We start from the raw sequence: 21485 nt of genomic DNA, 5'->3' as shown, positions 1-21485 counted from the left end.
TTTTTTTAGCTATTATCCTCAATATAAAATGTTTTATTATAATTTTTAACATTTTTTATTGATTTATAATCATTTTACAATGTTGTGTCAAATCTAAGTGATTCTTAAATACACACAAGTTTGAAAACCAAAGGTCTAAGGCCAGTGTTTTTCAAATTGTGAATGACAATTCATTAGTGGGTTATGACCTACATTTTTAAAAATATAAAGGAAAGTATCAGAGTAAATTGCACGTAGTTAAGTATTGTTTCTGCGAAATGGCTGCTAGTTATATATTGTGGATGTGTACTGGGTCACAATACAAAATTTATTCCTTACAGTGAGTCACAGCCAAAAGGTCCGAAAAGCACTACGTAGGCATTATGGATTTAGAATAATGCACCTTACTGAGGCAGAATAGAAAGAAAAAAAGCAAGCAAGAAGAAACAGAACAGCATACATAAGTTAAGCTCCACAAGTATGTAGAGAAATAACATATTTTAAGACCCTTAAACTCTGATCATCTACAGTAATAAGGGGAATTATGGTATAGGTAATTTGGCCAAAAAGCCAAAACTTTAGCCAATATCGTAAATATTCTACCTTCAATTTTGTTTACTGCGGTAACAAGTAGAATGAACAAATAACTCAAGCTTCACTAGCCCCTTCGCCAGAGAGCAGAAAGAAGGAAAGCAATTTAGTTAATTCATAACCGAACTCCAAGCCCAGTACAACCAAAAGTAACCATCCGTTAAGCAATCCTATCTCTCTTTGCTTACAACACTCAATATATGCAGTAATCCACTATCGAACACAGCTAACCAGTTCCGAACAATCGAAATATTTATTAAGCCATCTCTTTCTCTTCCTCTTTGTTTAAAACCAAATCACGGAATTCCTGGGAAACTAGGGTCACAACTGTACCTCTAGGAGAAGTGCAAACACTCCGATTGTCAAGCAGCTGTAAACCAGCGGCGCGCCTGCGTTTCTCCACTCCAAGAAGGGAAAAGCCGGGCACCAGCTCCCGCGGCGTTCCCGGGAGCGGGAGCCAAGCGTAGCTCTGGCACGCCGCTCATCCGAGCCGCGTGGCAGCCAAAGGGGTACTCCCCTGGAACTCCAGACCCAAAAGGCTTGCCCGCAGCAAAGGAAAAAAAGGGCGATCCCACCCTAAACACACACACAACATACACAAACGCCGAGCCCAGACGTAACCACTACACGTGTTTCTGTCTGCGCGGAAAGGGGGCGTGCGGAGCGAGCAGAGAACCGCAGCAAATTCTCCCGAGCCCCAGGTCCCTGAGCCAACCCTTCCTCCCCCGCTGCTCCGGAACTGCGAGATAAGTTGTCCTATCTGGAATTGGACGTGCGAGGGGTTAGGGGGGGAGTAACGATGAGGGAGCCGGCTGATGCCCAGGACAAACAAAAACGCCGCAAACTTACCTTGGTGGCAGCGCCGCCGCTCGCTGTCAGACCTCGAAATAAATCGGCCGGTCGCTGAGACTGCGGAGCAGCCAGAGAGGTTGGCAGGGGCCAATTTGGCCTGGAAAGAAATCGCCCTCCACAGTGGGCGCGTCCGCGATGGAGAGTCGCTAACTGAGACCGAGGCTTAAATGGAGTCGACCTAGTTAACTGGAAAGGGCAGCCATTTACCCCGACTGGCGCGCGCTCGGATTGGTTGATTCTCTCCAGTTTCAAAGAAAACTCTTCTATGGTTGGCCAGGAAAGTCAAGCGGGAACCCGGCGGTGGGGGCTGGGGGAGTTAGGAAACAAAGTTGTTACCCGGGCAACACGGGACGCAGAGCTCTCCACCGTATTTTCGGAGCCTAGAGAGCGACCCAAAAACTGACCCAGGTGAGGAAACCCGAACCTTAGGAGGGGGAAAGAGGGATCCTCAGATGCCGTGACTATCAGAGAAACTACAGAGAACTCTAGATACTTAGGACTCTGAGAGATACCCCCCAAAAAAGCCGCAAGTTGGCGATAGAACAGACTCGTGCCCTAATCACCCTGCGCTAGACGCTAGAAGCTGGATTCAGCTTTAACCAGACTCAGTCTTCAGGATGTGAGAGAGCAGTTTTACCAGACAAGGGATGGATGCGGATCGAATGTCAGAAGGCCCAAAACGAACGTGTAGAGCCTCCCCAAAGTCTTTCTGTAGACACACACATGCTTATGGTTCTAAAGTTAATTGGAGAGTGAAAACTATGCTTCCTTATAGGTAGATCTGGGTGCTCCAAGTTGGAGGAGACACTATACCTTCTGTTTTACATGTACAGGCCTGGTTTATCTTGGACCACCCTGATTTCGGTGGGATTTTTTTTAGGGGGTATAACGCTGTTCCGAGTGAAAAAATTGGCCCGTGCTACGTAGCCAATGGTCTGTGTGTGACAATATGAACGCTGTGGCCTGAACGTTCCGACGGACGTTGGTCAGATCCATTAAGCAGTGAGAAGCAGTTAGGCCGCACTTGGGGGGCTGTAGCGTGGTGTGCGTGGATTTCTTGTACCTACCAGACATGCTACTCACCAAGGGCTGATTGGGAGAGTAAGTATTATATGTCGTTGGAGGGTACCTGTCAAAAGGTAAGGGACTGTGTGAAAAACTGAAATCTAAGTGAGGAGAGAGAACAAAGTTTGACCAGAGAGGTAGGGATCATTTCTCCTAAGAGCTTCCTATTGTGACAAGGATTCAGAACAGAGACTATTTGCAGAAGAAATGAAGAAAAGAGACCTGTTGACTTGAGAAAATTTCAAAGAACTGAAGGAAAATGTACTGTCTCAACTCCTTTTTAGATAGAGGTGGAGTGTGAGAATGAGACAGAAACAAAAGAATTATTGACAAGTGTATTAAGTTTGGCTAAAATAAAGAATAGTGGACAGAGGAAATATTAAATAAGGAGGCTCATTTCTTGATCTTTAGGTTTATGAAATATTTCTGGTAGTTTGAAAAATCATCTTCCACTAAATATATTTGAAATTTGTAACAAAAATCTGTAATTACTTATGACTTGGTACTTTTGATGACAGTGAAAGTTAGAGACCTAAAAAAAGAAATCATTTTTGGTACTGTAAAAAAATTCAAAATGAATTACTTTTAATAGGCAGGGAATCATTGATGTGTATAGTTGTCAAAAATATATTTAAAAAACTAATTAACCAGTATATTATAATTTAATTGAGACACAGGCAGAACTGATGTTTACTTTTGTGTTTTCAGAAGAATTTTAGTACAGGAATTGTTAAATAAGGCATTATGTAAATAAAGTTGCAGAAGAAATGCCAATTTTATTTGAGAGTAAATGGATTTTTAATACTTTGAAATCATTCAGCTATAAACAGTCAGTACTCTACATAGGGATATGTGTTTACTTATTAAATCAGTTCATAAATGATATTATTTGGTGATTCTTTATTACTCTGATTTTATTTGCTATATATACTTGAATTAATAAAATAGTATTTCTTTAGACTCATAGACATAGAATACAAACTTGTGGTTGCCAAGGGGGCAGAGGGTGGGAAGGGATAGATGGGATTTCAAAACTGTAGAATAGATAAACAAGATTATACTGTATAGCATTGGGAAATATACACAAGATCTTATAGTAGCTCACAGAGAAAAAAATGTGACAATGAATATATGTATGTTCATGTATAACTGAATAATTGTGCTCTACACTGGAATTTGACACAACATTGTAAAATGATTAAAAATCAATAAAAAATGTTTAAAAAAATAGGATTTCTTTTTGAATAGTGTGTAATTCAGAGTTTTCACTAATTTAACCTAGACTTCTCTCCAATTAGTTCAAGTCAAAGAGCCATTCCTGTTGACACTGTGGATGGAGGCAAAAATAAATAGAAAACAGGACCCCAGCCTTCTCAACCAGAGTCTGACTTAATCTCAGGTTACTTATACTATTGCTTCAGTGCCATGAGTCTGGAACCATCCTGCTTGAGCTTCTTTAGTCCCTAAATGGCTCTAATGTTTTGGCAAAGGGGTGGTTTTGAAGCATCTGTCTCTTTAGCTCACTGTGACTAGTACCAAAAGAGATCCCCCAATCACACTTCTACCTATGAAGGCCCTAAGAGTTCAGGTTGATGTGGAAAAATCAAGGGCACTGTTTAGAAAATGATGCCATTGGAATTGGCCTAGCAAAGGAGAGAGGGAAAAAAGGGGCCTGGAAAATTTATTTTCTAGATAACCAAATCTCAAATAAAAGATTTAGCAATATATTTTGTTTTTAATGAAATTCCTACTTAAATTTGCCTTAGTGTAAATTTATTCTTGGCCTATTTAAGTGGCAATGCCAGATTCAAACAGACAGAATCTTTTTTTTTAATCACTACACTCTACTGAGTAGTCTAGACAAAAGGAAGAATATATTCCAAAGTACAAAGGCAGGAGATTATAGGGCGTGTTTAATTAGCAGTTCAGTTTTTAACAGAACGCAGATTGCATGTAGGAGAGAATAGAAGGGAAGTGCAGAAAATTAGGTTGGGGTTACATACTGAAGGACCTTGATTGCCAGGCTCAAGATGAACTTTATATCAAATTTATAAACAAAAGATAGTCCTACAAATAACTAACACTGCACAGTTCATAAAAACGCATCTTGCTTTAATTTTTCCACTGTGATCAGTTTGGGTCAAATGATTTTTAGTATGTTTTTAATAGTTTAAGAAATTATGACTTCTAAAAAAGCTAGTAGAATCTTCATTTCCACTGAATTTAGAATACTTTTTTTCCAAAAATTCACATCATAGTTTTTCTCTTTTGATACTTTGAAGTGTTTAGTTAGTTACTTACAAAGTATTGCTGATTCTTTTATTCCTCAAAATACCATATCAACAAACTTGTCATGATTTATAATTTTGTGTTTATAGATTATTATTTATGGTTAATATGGTAAAAATTACTTTTGAAGTGCCAATTTTATTATGATATTTCTTCTCCAGTTTAGCTAAGTATGAATCTATACCATTGTATGCTGGCATAATTTGGAAGTTAAGAAGTCTGACTCCTAATATGCTTCAGATATAAAGAGTGTTACTATAAACTATTGTGAATGATTTGTTTACATCACAAGGAGTAGCATCCCCTTCAAAGCAATCACTTTGGGAAACTATCCACGTATTCTAATGCTGTTATTATTGCTCAAATTACTTTTGAAACTACTCTTTTAGAATCGCCTTGAGGCCTGTAGCGCGTTCTTTTGAATATCCTCCAAGTATCAAATCTTCATATTTTGAAAGTAGATGTGATATAGCTAGAAATCACTTGGAGACAAATCTGATGTGTAATCAGAGTGATACTGTAATGATACCTATTTTCCTGGTGATACATATGAAGGTAATTCCAAAATATTTTGAGCAGTGATAGCATAATTTACATCAATGTATAACCTTCCAAGGTGACTACTTTGAAATCAACGTTCGTATGAATTTAATCATGCTTCATTCAGTATTCACCAACTGCTGACTACCTGCCAGCTCCAGTTACTGAAGACACTCAGCTTCCAGGTATAGCTTCCCACTGCCCACACTGCCCTGCCTCTCACCAGATGAGACCCAGGCCAGAGCTACTTCCCAGCTGGTGAGGATTTAGAATGAATCTGCTATTCCTAAATCCAGTGTCCAGTATACCTACTGAACTGCAGCCCTCCTTCATTACCTCCATTGGGGTTGCCCAGGTGACGTGAGAAAGCCTCTGATGGAGTGCCTGGTTCATTTTCTCTTTTCCAATTGTGACATTGAGCCCTGCTCTATTCTGAGCCTTCCTCTAGCTGCCAACTTGCCCACAGTCCTTAAGAACTGGACCCGGCCTCCTATACCCCCACCTATGGACCAGGGTACTACTTCACCTAAATAGGTCTGTAAGCATGACTATTCAAACCTCTCTGCCCTGAAACACCACTCATGTCCTGAAACTCCCACTGCCATGTCACTGCCAAGCAGATGAGCACACATGAATAGCAGTTCTGATTGCTACCTCAGACACTCTATGTGGGACTTCTGAATACCCTTCTTCTGGGTTAGCTTTACTGGTTCCAGTTTCTTCCCCTCTCACCAGCCCACATTTGAGCTCTAACAAGCCTCATCATCATATACCTGTGGGTGCTGGCACTATGTGCCATATAATAATGATATTTTTTATAAAGCTTTTCCTATTTCAGGGAAATAAAACAACTTCTGCTGTATTTGTTGTTTTGTCTCATTGTACAATCTCAACTCAAAATATCATTTATATCTTTATACCTAATATCTGGATCCATTTCCCCCTTTCATTGTTAAAGGCAGAAAGTGTTTCAATAAACTTGTTGCTGTCAATGTTAAGTAAATATTTAATGAACACACAATCAGCTAGGACTTTTAAAATATAAACAGGAGCCTCGGTGTTTAATTTAATGTGTCAATTATTCATTTCCATAGCCGACTACCAGACCATACTGTGAGAGAAGATTGTTTTATCACCTCTTATTTTACCTTGTCCAATTTAATGAGCTTCCAATGTAATGAGTATTATCACTAACTTATTCGATATCATTATTAGAAGTGATATTCATGCCCAGCAAAATTAAATTTTTAAAAGACCAATAATAGGTAACATATGTTGAGTGCTTACTATGTGCCAGGCACTGTTCCAAGCTCTTATACATATATTAAGCGACTTAAGTCTTGTAACAACCCTATGAAGTAGCACTATAATTATTCCCATTTTATAGATAAGGAAAATGAGGTATAGAGAGTTTAAATGATGTGCCCAGAGTCACAGAGCTAGGAAGTAAATGATAAATACAAATCTAGGTAGCATGACTCCAGAGCCTTTACTCTTAACTATACTGCCTTTACGCTAAATGTACAGGGCAATTTAACATTTGTTTCATACCCTTGGCATCTCCGATTAGCATTAAGATCAGTTTTCCTTTTAAAAAACAGAGTCAAAGTAATGGTAAAAGATAAGAGTAAAACAAAAGTTTTGTAAAACACCATCTACATGCAGATTGATTTTGACAGGTGATTGTACCAGCACACATTTGAGAATCCCTTTGTATTACTGTTCTAGGCACAATGTAAAAATTTAGTGGATCATTTAATATAAGCACTAAAGAAATGTTTCTTTTGAATTAATTTTATAAAATAATGTTTAAGAAATATCAGAAATGTTGAAAAGAGTCATATTATATTTGTGCTCAAATCACTAACAATAGGCCTAATTCTACAGTCTTTATTCAGGTTATTAAAATCTGACACGTCCAATATTTTTAAAGATCCTGAATTCCTACTCCAAGTATAACGGTAAAGATTATTTTAAAAGGCTGATATCTGGCTGGTAGGATTAACAGGTAGTTGTGATTTTCTTATTTCTACTTTTAATGTATTATTTCCTAAAGTCTCCACAATATACATCAATTGTCTCTATTATAATCAGAAAAAAAATTTGTGTGAACTTTCACTGAAGTTAATGAACTAACCCATTAGGGTTCTCAAACAGCAATATCAAGGGTTGATGAAAAATTTAACTAAAGCAAAAGGTACAGGCCTACCTGAGACAAAAGTGTGAAACGAGTAAAGTTCCTTGAGATATTCCCCCCAACAAACATCCTTTTCAGTTCACTAAATGGAACATACAGCCTAGACAGCATATATGAGACAGATAAAAAGGTAGTCTACAAATGTACATCACCAAATAATAATGTACATTCTATATGACACTGACATACCCTTTCTTTAGAGGTAGAGCTTAAGAATATACATTTTGAACTCACTCCCCAAGTGATTCTTAAACACACTAAAACCTGAGCATCACTATGTAGTGCTCAGTAAATGCTTGTTAGATTGAGCATGAAGTTTTAATAAAACAAGCTGAATATTCACATTTACTTGCTGCCCCAGGTCTGCGAGTCAGCACAATACATATATTTGAAGGAGTTTACAAGGATTTTCAAGGAGGAATAAGACATAACAGAGTGACCCAGGGCAAGAAGGGAGATACGACAGTTTAGAAAAATCTTCATATCTTAAATAAAATAGAAAACTAAAATATCTCTTTCTGATTATCTTCTTCCTCAGAACATGGACTCTGAAAATATGGAATCTGAAAATGCAGAAACTGAAAACATGGAAACTGAACACATGGAATCTGAAAACATGGAAATTGAAACTATTTCTTCAGTTTCAACTCTGCAGGCTCTCTCAAGACTACTTTATCCTGAAGAGGATGACTTTGAGTTGGAACAGGTGGTCGTATACTTACAGATGAATTTGTTCTGATCACACTAAGTTGCAAAACTGTGTTTGAACAACTTGTTCCAACCTTGCTGTGGGAGCAGGGCTGTGTCATCTAATACATTCACAGGAGGTTGCAGGGCTGATTATGCATGAGAGTATAACCTCTAGTACATTTCTAGCAAACATAATTACATTTTTTCTAAACTACCTGAATGCTGAATAGGAAAATAGTTCTGTAACTATGGTAGCAATAGCCACATTTCAAAATGTTTGTCATTTATATTTATGGCCAAAGAATGCTTGACAACCATTGCAAAGAGTGGTATCTAGGATTTTTAAGCCTTGACAATATTTCTATAAAACAAATCATTTTAATTAGTCAGTATTTATTAGGCCCCCAAAACCCGTTCCCCTTAGTTTTTTTTTTTTATTTGTCTACACACAAAAGCAGAACAGAAAATATTTTGAGCCAAATAATGGGACAAACTAGCTTCAGCCTATTAAAACTGGCTCCCGGCTACATGCTCAGATAGATACAGCTGCAGAATCTAATTAGTTGAATAGCATTAGGTCAGGGCAGGGAACCTCGGGGAGGCATGCAGCAGCAAGATGGGCTTTATTTTGGTTAGGAGAGTTCCGTGAATTGAACTTTGGCCATTCCACATTCACTGCCAGTATTACCAGAAAAATTGAAATACTTTCATATAACCCCCTGCTCTCCATTCTGCTCCTCCTTATATATCAAACTGCTATATGAAGGCAAACAAAAGATGGGGCAGAAATCTCATAATAGAGCAGAATATATCAATTTGCTTTAAATTATTTTAGTGAAGTTCTTTGTTTTTATGACCAGTTTACCATGAATAAACCATCTCCCATGAATATACATATCAATTTTCTCCTCCCAAAATTCTTTCCTGCCATAGTGTGGAAAAACAAGTAGTATAATTTAAATAGGCAGCCATTTCAGTGGTTCAGATTGACATTGGATTGAGCTTCCAGGAAGCTCCAGGGGGAAGTTAGGTGGAACAGGGCAAAATCAAGTAAAACATGCAGTGGAAATAAAATTTTGTAGGAAAGGGGAACTGAGTAAGCTTAGAGCCAGGATTAGGAACTAAGAGGTTTTAGTCAGAGAAAATTCTTAGTAGAGGCCAAAGAAATAAGAAAAATCAGGATGTTAGTAACAGCACTGATTATATACACCAAATAGGACACAGGAGAAAAAGTTAAGAGCAATATATCAATGAGGTTGGGAAGGCAAACTCATTTTTGCTACCTTAACTGAAATAGAATGATACATCCTGGGAAAGGTAAGGTTATGTCATATAGAAAAAGTGTAAATATTTGAGAAACAGTGATCTTGAATAAAGGGAAGTGGAACTTGTAACTGGAACAGATTCAGAGATAAGAATTTACCCTGGTTACAAAGCCTGTTTCCTTTGGCATTTATATCTAGAGATGTTTATTTGCATCTAGAGGTGTTTCCAGGGGAAGGATGAGTGCTTATGAGAATAGAGGGACTAGAATCATTCTACCAAATTGTACAATTTATAGAGGAAAATTACTATAATAATGTATGATGCTGTATATCTGAGTTAAAAGCAATTTTGAGATAATTGGTCATTCGGACACCACAGTACAGATATCGTTAGAGGATATGGAACTGGAGTATCAGAACAGTGGGAGAATAATTAATGTTTCTAATGAACTATTAAATTTTCCAGGAGAAAAATGGCTTTTCATTTTTTAACATGTATTAATCTTGGGAACTGGGGAATGATTACAAGAGTGATGTGTTTCTGAAAATACACTCACTAAAAAGATTTTAGAACTGTTGCGTACACATTGGTTTATTTATACTTTCCTCACCATGGATTGTTAAGAATGTGGGAGATTGGGAAGAGAGCATGCCTGTTGTTTTTTAACTCACAAAGAGACCTTAAGACGTTGGGACATAATGTTCACTACTCTTCATAGACAATGTAACAAGGGTGTTCTAACACTCTTACATATTGCAAAGTGGTGTGAATGGCAATGATAAATGGCTCAGATAATTGGATGTAGTTTCATGGTAGAGACTGAAATGATAATTCTTATAGAAACAATTGCCAGATGGTTTTTAATGTTTTTATTATCCTGATCCATCTTTTCACTTGAAAATTTTATTTTTAATCATGTATTTTCATTAAGTTAATAAACTGAAACTCCCCCTCTGTTCTGATATACTGATCCAGTCATCACTGTCCATGGAGAGCATATCAATTTTTGTCAAGAATGGTCAAGTTTTTATTTCTACAGATTTTAATTTGCTGCAGAAGGAAGCACTCAACAAAACACGAGGCCCTCATGTTCCAAGAAATGCTTTACCCTGATTAACTATTAGTATTATTAGTATTCTCATGAATAATAACTTAAGAAAAGCACTGCAAGTTTATATGACATTAGTGATTAAAAAGAAAAAAATGTACAGAATATTGTCTTGGGATTTTCACATTAAAATGCCTGTAACACCTTCACTGCAGACATAGCACTTTAGAAGCACCTTTTGCAAAGGAGTAGTTACTGTCTTAGAAACTGTTGAGATGTTATAGATTAATTTTTAATTTATAGCTGTTGGAATAATTTAGCATAATAAAGATGCAAGTGAGCTTTTCCACCAACTTTCAAGGATGGACACTATTCCTCTTGCCCAAATGGGATGTTACACATTTTGTACCTGCCTGAAATCTTGGGAGATAAGGGCAGGGACCTGGGAAAGGAGAATTAGAGGTGCTAGTTGGCCTGGATCCAAGGAGATAAGAATTTTTGACTGCCAGCAATGAAGTAAATTGGAACTGCTGAGTCTGACATCAGCAAGAACAATTAGTAAAAGAATGGGGATTTTCTTGAAATAGTGAAGAACCCCTGACAGGGACCAATGAGGTAGTTGCCTCTATGCTGATGGTGTAGTGTGTATTATACTTAGTTGAAAAAAGAAAACTGTTCTTCTATTGGTGAGCCAGGGGCAGTCCTGTGGGGATGTGTGTACTTGTACAGAAGATGGCAAAATAAACCTGAGCTTGCATGAAGACTCAAGTGTTTTACCATGTATTTGACACTGTTAATTTGGGGTTGCTGTTTAAATCCACTAGTTCAGTGTTGTGAGGTGGTGGGACAAAGAAGTGTTTCACACCACAGTGGAAAAAAGTAAAAGCTATTATCAAGGTTTTGAATGAGTTGTTTGATGTCTAAATACTTAGACTCTGTTTAGTGGTTTGTTTTCAGTTCTATAAAACTTTTCCATACTTCTGTCCCCCATCTAACTATGACCATACAACTGCGAAAACCGAGGGGTCAATGCTCTTATACTAATACTTGATTTTAACCTGCTAAGAGATGAATGTGGCTCATTCCCATATCCCCAGGAGAACATGATTCACTGGGCAGGAACTGGGATTTAGTCTGACCAAAGATCAATTCTGCCTTACAGTCTATTAAACCAAACACTTTTTGAAAGGACAAGGAAAACATTCAAAATAATACTTGACATCTGTCTCTCGGTTGTATAACAGTGATAGTTTAAAATTAAACTAGGAAGCTCAATGAAATTTTAGATGGAAAGCTTATCAAATTTAAATTATTACTGGTCATATAAGTTATACATGTAGTAATTACAGAATGTTGGACTTTTCTTCTCCTCCAGGCAAATAGTTCATCTGCTGTCGGAGCCATGGGTCCTGGGAATATTGGACCACCAAAAAGAGAAGAGCTCAAAAGTACGTTATTTAATAAGGCATGTAGATCAGCATAATCAGTATAATCTTTTCTTTGGGAGCAAAATTATAGGGAGAGTAATACTGACTAACACTAGCACTTATCAAAGATGAACTCAAATAATTGCGGGAACAATGGACATCTATTTACATATAAAGAGGCCGTTTTTGCTCTACTGTTGCAGGTAAGTCACTTTTCTAATAATGCAAATTAGTTTGTCTTGAATTATTCACATTTTTGGAATATTTTCTAAGGTGGAAAACCAAGAAAGTCACATGTGGTTAGATGATTTTTTTATTATTTAAGGTCTAGTTACCAAGATGCTTAGCTTCTTCACCTTCTAGGCTGCTGTATTCTGGTAATTTCATAGAATTCATTCATGAATTCATTCAATAAATATTTATTGAGAGCCTATTATGTATAAGGTAGTATCATCATCTCTGAGACTACAATGGGGATCAAAATAGAAAGGGTCCCTGCCCCCATTGAGCTAATAGTCTCTTGGAGAACACAATAAAACAAATAACTACACAATTTTATCTTACATTGAAAGCTTATAAATTAAGCCCACAGGGTGACATATAAAGTCATAGGTATAATAAACTAGAATAAATATTTTGGGATGTTTTCTGAGCATTTTGGCCTATACATTTTCACAGAGTTGAACATTTTACACATCTTTAAAAAATGGTCATGATCACAGTTACCAGAGGGTGGACAGGGAAAGGAAGTAAAGTACCTTCATCAATTTAGGTAATTGTAAAAGATTTTATCTGGAAAAATGTTTAAAATAATGACTAAAATGAGGTCTGAGCGGATGATTTTAAAATTTCAGTTATTATTGTTCTACATACTCAAGAGTCTATTTGCCTTATTCAAAAGATATTCACTCCATGGAAGACTAGTTCAAATTTGGATGTAATTCTGTGCTGCCTATATTTCTGATAATATTGGTCTAATAATCTCTAAATTCTGAGAACAATGAGTCATATGTGAAATGTTATATATAAATCGGTAATTAGGCTTTACAAAGCCCATGCTGGTTAGAAACAGAGCATTTCAAAAGAACTGGCAGAATTGAAAACCTGACAATCAGGTGCATTTCTGGGAATGCTTAAAAAGGCTCAAAATAATGTTCTACACCTAACGTGGGTCCATTTGCTGCCCCAATAATTGGAACAAATTGAAGCTGGGATTTTGCATGCCTACTTACTTTGAAACATTTAAAGATGACATGTAGAAACCCAGGCAAGTGCTCAGTTTAACATAAAGTATAAGTGACAGAGATTTTCTTTATAGCTCATGTCTACATGAGGGAAATACTGGTTTAAAAAATGATCATTGTTTCTATTGTTTTCAGTTTCTTTAACTGATAGTGTTTTTTAAGAATTATGACAGTGTGGAAAAGGTATCGAAGGGCTTTTATATAATAAAACACAATGCAAAATAAAACATTTCCCCCCAAATCAGATTGTATATTTGATTTGTTCTTTTATGTAAGAATATTTTACATATGGTCCTATTTATGTTTCTGAAAAATGTGTAATATTTCCTTGCATATATGTTATACATGATACATAATTTATATACAGTGTTTTTATGCATTAAATATGTATATATTATATATGTGTATATACATGTATACACAGAGAGAGAGAGACTGGAAAGATATCCACCAGAATGCTATCATTGACTATCATGGCAGTTGCATTGTAGATTAATTTTCTTCTTTTATTTATATGTCTTTTCCAAACTTTCTACAATTATTATTATTACAATTCTTCAATGTATTGGCTGTGTACTAATTAAGATTTCTAAGTCAGTTGTTACTAATTTAGCTTCCTTTGACCAAAAAAAGAAGCTTGTGATTACAAATAGAAAATGTTTTACTTCAGTGATCCCAAACTGAGTGTGAAGAGGAACAGGAGCAATTTCAAGAGGTAAAACAGACAACAGCTTCAGCTTTATCTTCCCTTTCTTCCCAGTCATCCCTCAAACCAGCAATGAAAATACGAAGGACATCTGGAATCCAGAGGAGGTTCTAGAAGGAGCAGAGCACCACGACATGTGGGATGTCAGAGAAACACCAGAGTAAGTCAAATGAAGCCGGGAACGTGTTTAGGGGTTTAAGTTAGATGTGTCCTCTGATACCATTCTATTTAAGACAAGATTCATAAGGTGACTTCTACCACATAAAAGATAAAACTACGGTGACACACAGAAGCCATGTGTAATTGATGATTTTTTTCCCCTTCTAGAGCAGAAACAAATAATAAATCATAATACCTTCCTTTCAGTTATTATCTAACAAAAAATGAAAAATACAGTCATTTCCATTATAGATTTATATTTAATGTAGTTTAGTTGTATAATGTGGAACTAACAGTAGGTAAAACCAGCCCATTAAATTACAAGCATTCATACAGACTAAATTATTATGCCATGTTTATGTGTCAAAGACCTGCGTTTAATTACTCAGTGTTCCACAATTTCAGTAAAAGGCTATGTTCTCCCTCCAATTATCAGTTGTTACCTGGACTTATTTACCAGTTATTTTAGGATTATGTTTAGTATATTTTGCAAGCAGGATTAAAGGCTTGCTTTGTAGCCTTTTCAATAGGAATTATAAATATGAAAGTTAGAATTATTATCATAAAAAGCCTTTCATACTAATAAATGAAAACACTCATACTTTTAAGGATTAAAGTATGTTTACATCCATAATTGAAATTAATGATTAAATACACTAAGCTTTAAATGTATATATTTTAAAATAAAATCTTGATTGAATATTAGAACAGTTTGAAAAACAAAGGCAATATTTATTAAATTATAATGTACTTTATAATTTCTTAAAGACTTCTGTGGCAAGGGATCTGAGAACTTTTCTAATTCTGACTGTAAAACCGTGTCCAATGTTTAAAAAAAAAACCCTATGGTTCTATCTGCTATGTCAGTTCTGAAAATAGAAGCAGTGGCAGACTGAAGATAATTAACTGGAAAATAGTATCCAGCTTTCAAACAAACAACAAAAAAACCCCATAAACCTCATAAACAAAAGAATTCAAAGGGGATTTTAAAATATTTCTGTCAGCATCTTAAATATGAAGGGAGTAAATCTCAGGTTAAGTGTCCACATATCCCTATGAAAGGCTAAGAATTGTCATTTGTTTCTCATATAGTTTAATGGACGTCAAGCATCCATATGTGGCAAACTCCAGATTTGAGTAAATTTTTACTTTCCATCCTGATGTGAGATGTTCTATAGAAAGAATATCCATGAAAGCTTTATGTGAATAAGACCTCCACTCAGGATATGAAGAAAATTGCTTTATAAGATTTTTTAATCTTTATTTTTCTATCTTATGCAAATGCATTTCAAAATGCCCCCATGGATAGAAGAAGATGGGTAAAAAAACGTTAACAGGGAGATCATCAAAGAAGAAGCCCAAGTGGCCAAATAAAAAATAAGGGCCTGAACTAAGTCACTGGCCTTGGAGAGAAATATGAGGGTCTTTATTTGAGAGGTATTTGAAGGAAGATTTGGTATTTATTGGATATAATGAATGAGAGGAAAGCATCAGAAATGATGCTGAGATTACTAGCTTGGCTGACTGGGTGAACAGTGAAACCATTAACTGTGATTAGGAATGTAGGTGGAGGGTAAGTGGTGAGTTTGGTTTTGGGTGTGTGGCCTGTAAGGTGCCTTGGGACATCCAGGCAAATGTAAACAGTAGGCACTTAGAAAATTGTGTCTCGGGGTGAGGAGCAGCATGGCAGCTAGAGCAAATCCATGTGGGCATCATGGGCATATAGATCAATATCTTTCTGTTTTGTTTTAACCTGGCTTCACCTTTGTAAATACCTGGTAGATGTTAAAGTCTGTTAAGAAAACAGTGTCCCATCTCAAATAGCTACTTACTGTTAGTCTTGTTCCTGCTCAGAGAAATCTTCTTCATCCTTGGACAATCCGATTTACAAGTGGTTAGAAGTTCAATGTAGTCCCTTTTTCTTCCTATCCAGAGATTTACCACGTCTTCGTTAGAGTAGAATTAAACAGAAAAGGTCATTTGTAAATGTTTGCTTACTTCATTCCATCTAAAAAGATAGAGTACATTATGGCTGGAGGTTTCTATAAACCATTCTATCCCTAGGGTCCCAAATTTACAGGCAAGGAAATATTTGTGAACTTGTCACGTGTGTGGCAAAATACCAAGAAAACCTGAACTAAGAATTATTTAGGATTAGACTCTAAACACTATAGCTGTGGATGTACTGACTACACTACCAGTTTTTCTGTTATGTAATTTTAGAGGTGGAAAAAACCATAGAGATCATTTAGTTCAAACCCACCCCCTCCCATAAATTGTACAAATCCAGAAGCTGAGACCACATGAGTTTTTGACTTGACCAAGATCCTACAGTTAATGACAGAAAGAGTACTAAACTTGGATTTTCTAACTCTACTCTGTGCTTAAATTTAGCAGAGGAGGGTTCTGTCTATCCATCAAACCCTGGGCTATGGGCCCACTATTCTTCTGAGCCATTGTTTTCTAGGAAAGGACCTTCCTTTTTTCTTTTACTTATATTCTTATTAGAATCTTTTTAGAAGTTCCCTCAATCTATTTTTTGTATAGCTCTGAAATAGTTAAGCTTTATTTTTAGAAAAGAAGAGTATACAACCTAAATCCTGCTTTACAGGGTGAGGGATTTTTGACTGAATTTCCAGACTTTTATTCCTTTATGTTTTGCTATTTGCCTGAAAAACTTTATTTTTTTAGGACTTTATTTATCTTGCCTTTTTTTTTTTCTGTCATAGCACATCCTCATAAGTTCCTAGTTTTCTGCTCTGCAACAGGAAATTGCTCTTTCATTTGAGCCTCTGTATCACTGACTTTTTTTTCAGATATGAAATTCTATTCAAACAGCAGGTGGGAACTGAAGATGTGTTCCTGGGATTGACCAGAAAGGACGCTTCAACTGCGTGTTGTAAGGATCTACTGGTAAGCCTCTCCCATCTTTCCCGTTTTCCATATGATCATTATAATTAAATTGATTGTTGTATTCATAATACCATCAGCAAGGCTATAAACTCTTTAAAAATAGTAGTTGCTATGTTTGAGGTACAGAGGGAATAATAGGATACACAGTTTAAAATTGGTAAACATGTACAAAATAAACTGAATTTACACATGTGGCTAAGATTTATGAATAAACCTAATAGAATCATATGACATAACACTATTTCTAGTCCGAATAAAACTGCCCAATCTGTTTGGATGCATTTTTCTTTCATCCTAATTCTGTTCCATACATGTCATGTGATTGGTTATTAATTTCTGATGAGGTGACAGTCAATTAAAATGAAAGATTTCCTTCCCTGAATCTGTCTTATCTCTTATATCTGTATTTCTTTTAATGACTCAGCTTACATTGGGGGATCTAAAAGGGGATTTTTTTCCTTAAATTTTAGATCTGAACTACTGACTTAAAGGTCTAAAAATGCATCTAAAATGTTACCTGGCTTCCTTATCTGAATAACATTATAGCATGTTGGAGAGCATCTTTTGCCAAACCACTGTTTCTATATAATGACAATAGCAATACCAACAATATCAATGTGACTATCTTACTTTTGCTTATGTAAGTTTCATAATGATCTTACTGAAAAGTCTGAGCCTAACCAAGAGTGTGGACTGCAACTCATTTGGGCAATATACACTACTAATTTTGGTGTTTGGTGCTGGGGATTTATTTTTTGAGATCAGGGGTTTACATCTGTATTTTTCCCTCCCTCTCTTAGCAACCCTCTACAGTATAGAGTACTGAGGTGCCCATAGGAGATGTTTAATATTTTTTCTTAAGCAAATGATAAATGGAATTTCTCTTTTGCATAAACTTCAGGTTTTCTCTTATTAGCTAAATCTAAGACATTCAATTGGATCAAGTAACATGATGGGAATAGTGTCTTTAAGGACCTCAGGAGATTTTTCAAACTCTAATGAGCTAAGGTTTCAAGTGATCTTGAAGTAATTAGCTCCCAGGGTTTTACCAGTAATATTCAAATTTCTCTCTCTTAAATGACTGTAAAACTGTTTTTGATGTCTGGTATTGCAGATTGCTCTAAACTCTAAAGAAATTCTAGGCCCTAAATAAATAAAACTGTTGTGAGCCTTTTCATTTCTCTCACACAACTTGCTACTAGCATTAATAATAAAGGTAGGCTGAATGAAGAATCTTGGAAACTAAATCACACCTCAGAGTAGGAGTACACAGTTTATCTAAAACTCAACAGGTATGTACAGAAAAAGGTTTGATCCCTCTCTCTAATGAACTTATAATTGATTGGGGAGATAAAACTAACATAAAAATAGTCACTTTATTATTAACAAGTAGACTCAGTGTTGACAATTTTAAGTTTACCAGGAGTTCAGAGGGTTTGGATAAGATGGGGACACCTTTGAATGCCAGGAACAAATGAAATATTTGTTGGTGCTATGGCATTCACCACATGTATAGCATTCTTTTTCTCTTTCTTTTTCTTCATACATTCAGTCTTTAAATACTTGGTGAATAACTACTACATACCAGGCCCTGTCCTAAGTCCTAGGGATACAAAGACAAATAAGAAACAGTCAATTACCCTCAAGGAATTTACAGTTAAGGACATGGACACCTAACAAATCATTGCAGTTCAGTATGGCAAGCATAAAGGCATATGCCAGGTACATGGTGACATAAAGCAAAAAGGGATCAGCACTGGGTAGACAGGATTTCTCAGGTGGACAACATTCTAAGAAGGCCATTCCAAGCAGGGGTAAGAGCACATGGAAAGGTATCCAGGCATAAAATAGCATGGCCTATTTGAGTTAGGACTGAGTGTGACAAGAATAAAGAATAATTGTAGACAGTAGTGCACTGGTAAGCTGTCTCTCAAAAAAGAAAGAAATGACAGATTTGTAGCTTGAATTTTATCCTGTAGGCATATTAATGATGACATCCACTGTCACTGCTTAACCTCACTGGGAAGACTCAGACTAAAGAGGTTATTGACCTCATCTCAAATATTTCTTGTGCAAATTTATAAGCTTATTATTCCTGTTAATAATATGGCATTTTCTCAACTCTAAGACATCATCAAGTTGTACATGTGCCATTTATTTAGTAACAAAGGAAAAATAAGTATACTCAGTAAATATACACCTTGACTGTGTAATAAACATTAGAATGTGAGGAAAATTGCACCTTAGAATTGGCTAAATATGTTATCTGGATCCTGGACCTGGTCTATATGTAACAATCCAACCCAGAGACTTTAAGAAGACCTCTGCTCAAGCTGAGGAAGGTAATAGGAATACAATCAACCTGTTTAAATACAAGAATTGATTCGGGAGTTTAAAAATTTACAAGAGCCCCACCCTTTCCTTCACCCTCCCCATACTCCAAATAAGAAAGCTAGATTTATGAGACCTAAATCAAAGTGTTTGTCCTAAACAAAATGCTGAGTTACGAATATGTATGTCTTCAGCAAACCTTCCATTCTTTCCTTCTAACCCCAACCCAAAGAGCTCCATTATCCAAATTATGCCTGCTACTCTACTCCTGAGTTTGTAGCTACCAAGCTTCCCTTGCCTGTAATCTATATTTAGGCATTTTATTTTTAAAATAAAAATTGTATATATTTAAAGTGTACAACATGATGATTTGATATATCTATGCATAGTGAAATGATTACTACATTCAAGCTAATTAACATATCATCTCCTCACATACCATTTGTGTGTGTGTATGTGTGTGGTGATAACACCTGAAATCTACTCTCTTAGCAATTTCCCAGTATTCGGTACAGTACTGTTAACTATTGTCATCATGCTGTACATTAATTTTAGAGCTAGAACTAGGCCAGTGGTTTGCAGGTTTGTTTTGTTTTGTTTTGTTTTGTTTTTAGCTGCCTACTCTTTTCTTCAAACAAAATTCTAGGAGAAAGCCCAACATATAAAACAAATTAAAGTACTACTGCCCTGGTTAAAAGGGTGCCATCATCCGTGAGGCAGCTTTTAGGAGAAAACTGGGGCTCCTTAGAACACAGTTTGAAAGATGTTAATCTAGACTTTCCTCCTTATATTACAGTTGAGAAAATAAGGTCAAGCTTGCAAGGTATCAAATACTAACATAAGAGAGTCTAGAAGGCTTCTTCCTTCTAGGTGATATGCATGTTTTTCTTTAAACCTCATGAGTAGAATGGCCCTGTCTAATTGTATTGTATTGCATTTTATATTTTTTTCTCTTTCATCTTCCACAGTCTCCATCCCTCCCCACAAGGCTTCTACTATCATAGACTTGATATATATCCTAGTAAACGTATTTATCGTTGTTTTCTGTAATTTTAAAAATACAACAAATACTTATTGAGCATTTACCATAGGCCGGATTCTTAACATACAGTGTTGAACAAAATAGATACAAGGTTCTCCTTCTCTTCAGGCGCTTACTGTTAAGAGATCAAGCAGTCCATAAGCAGCAGTGTGGACTTTCATAGATCCATCCAATAAGGAAACAATGAATCCCAAAGGATGTATTTTATTACTTACATAGACAGCGTAAGCAAGATCAGCATGTTGTCAGCTCCCCATGTCCCTTTGCCTCACAGGACGACTTTGAACTGAAGGGGCCAGATGACAGGTGACATGAGCAGTGAGGCATTCTTGGCTGAAGAACCAACTCTAGACTGCAGCTAAGCTGTTTTGTAGCCTGCATCTATACCCAGGGGAAGGGAGGTGGAAAGTCCTACACTCTGTTGGAACTTCATGGCAGCCTCCTGCAAGATAGGGAGCCTCCCACAAGGTATAAAGGCAGATAAGAGACAGCCTTGAGGCATCTCCTCACAAGACTGCCTGTCTTCCCCTGTTCTAGGAGGATCACAGGATGTTCTGCCAAGACCTGGGGCGGACTGCAGTTGAGCCTTGCCTATGAGGCCTGTGTGGATAGTACAAGGTCACCAGAGTGCCATAGTGGAACCACTTCTGTACATTTACAGTCCAAAAATCAAAGTTGTTATCCTGATTGTTCACCAAACATGATATAATAATAATAACAGCAAACAATTTATATAATGCTTACTATGTGCCAGGCATTTTCTAAGAACTTTGTACATAGTAGCTCATCAATCCCCACACCAAAACTCTGTGAAATAAGTGCTGTTATCCCCATTTTACAAATGAGATTACTGAAGCACAAGGATATTAAGTAACACATCTAGACTCTGGCAACACTACAGTTTGAACCCAAGCAGTTTGAATTTGATAGGAGTATGTGCAAAGTGACAAAAAGACAAACACAAAAAGGGAGTTAGGGGCACCTATCTTCCACAAAATGGCACAACGAAGAGGAAATCCAAGTAGACTTCACAATACAGGTGGCATCTGATGACATTTGAAGGACATAACAGTTTGTCAGGGCAGAAAAGTTGTCTAAGCACAGTAAACCGCATGAGCAAAGGCATAGTGCTATGAAAGTATATGA

At 36.5% G+C, this 21485-nt stretch overlaps 2 protein-coding genes across 2 annotated transcripts in view; one reads left to right on the top strand and one right to left on the bottom strand.

Annotated features, from left to right (window-relative positions):
* Positions 1–2496, bottom strand: part of NUP62CL (nucleoporin 62 C-terminal like) — a 46018-nt gene extending 43522 nt beyond the window's left edge. Inside the window, exons 1-4 of the mRNA XM_032474692.1 lie at positions 2392–2496; positions 1420–1608; positions 1168–1330; positions 904–1050 (exon numbers count right to left, since the gene is read on the bottom strand). Of these exons, the coding sequence (XP_032330583.1) occupies positions 904–1050; positions 1168–1330; positions 1420–1608; positions 2392–2496 (604 nt within the window). The remainder of the gene's footprint in view (positions 1–903; positions 1051–1167; positions 1331–1419; positions 1609–2391) is intronic.
* Positions 1715–21485, top strand: part of DNAAF6 (dynein axonemal assembly factor 6) — a 36639-nt gene continuing 16868 nt past the window's right edge. The window contains exons 1-5 of the mRNA XM_014561896.2: positions 1715–1830; positions 8052–8219; positions 11893–11965; positions 13949–14054; positions 16870–16966. Coding sequence (XP_014417382.1) covers positions 8055–8219; positions 11893–11965; positions 13949–14054; positions 16870–16966 — 441 coding nt within the window. The 5' untranslated portion in view covers positions 1715–1830; positions 8052–8054. The remainder of the gene's footprint in view (positions 1831–8051; positions 8220–11892; positions 11966–13948; positions 14055–16869; positions 16967–21485) is intronic.

This window comes from Camelus ferus, chromosome X (genome assembly GCF_009834535.1).
Source record: "Camelus ferus isolate YT-003-E chromosome X, BCGSAC_Cfer_1.0, whole genome shotgun sequence".
Classification (NCBI taxonomy): domain Eukaryota; kingdom Metazoa; phylum Chordata; class Mammalia; order Artiodactyla; family Camelidae; genus Camelus; species Camelus ferus.
This window is presented reverse-complemented; position numbering and strand designations above follow the sequence as displayed.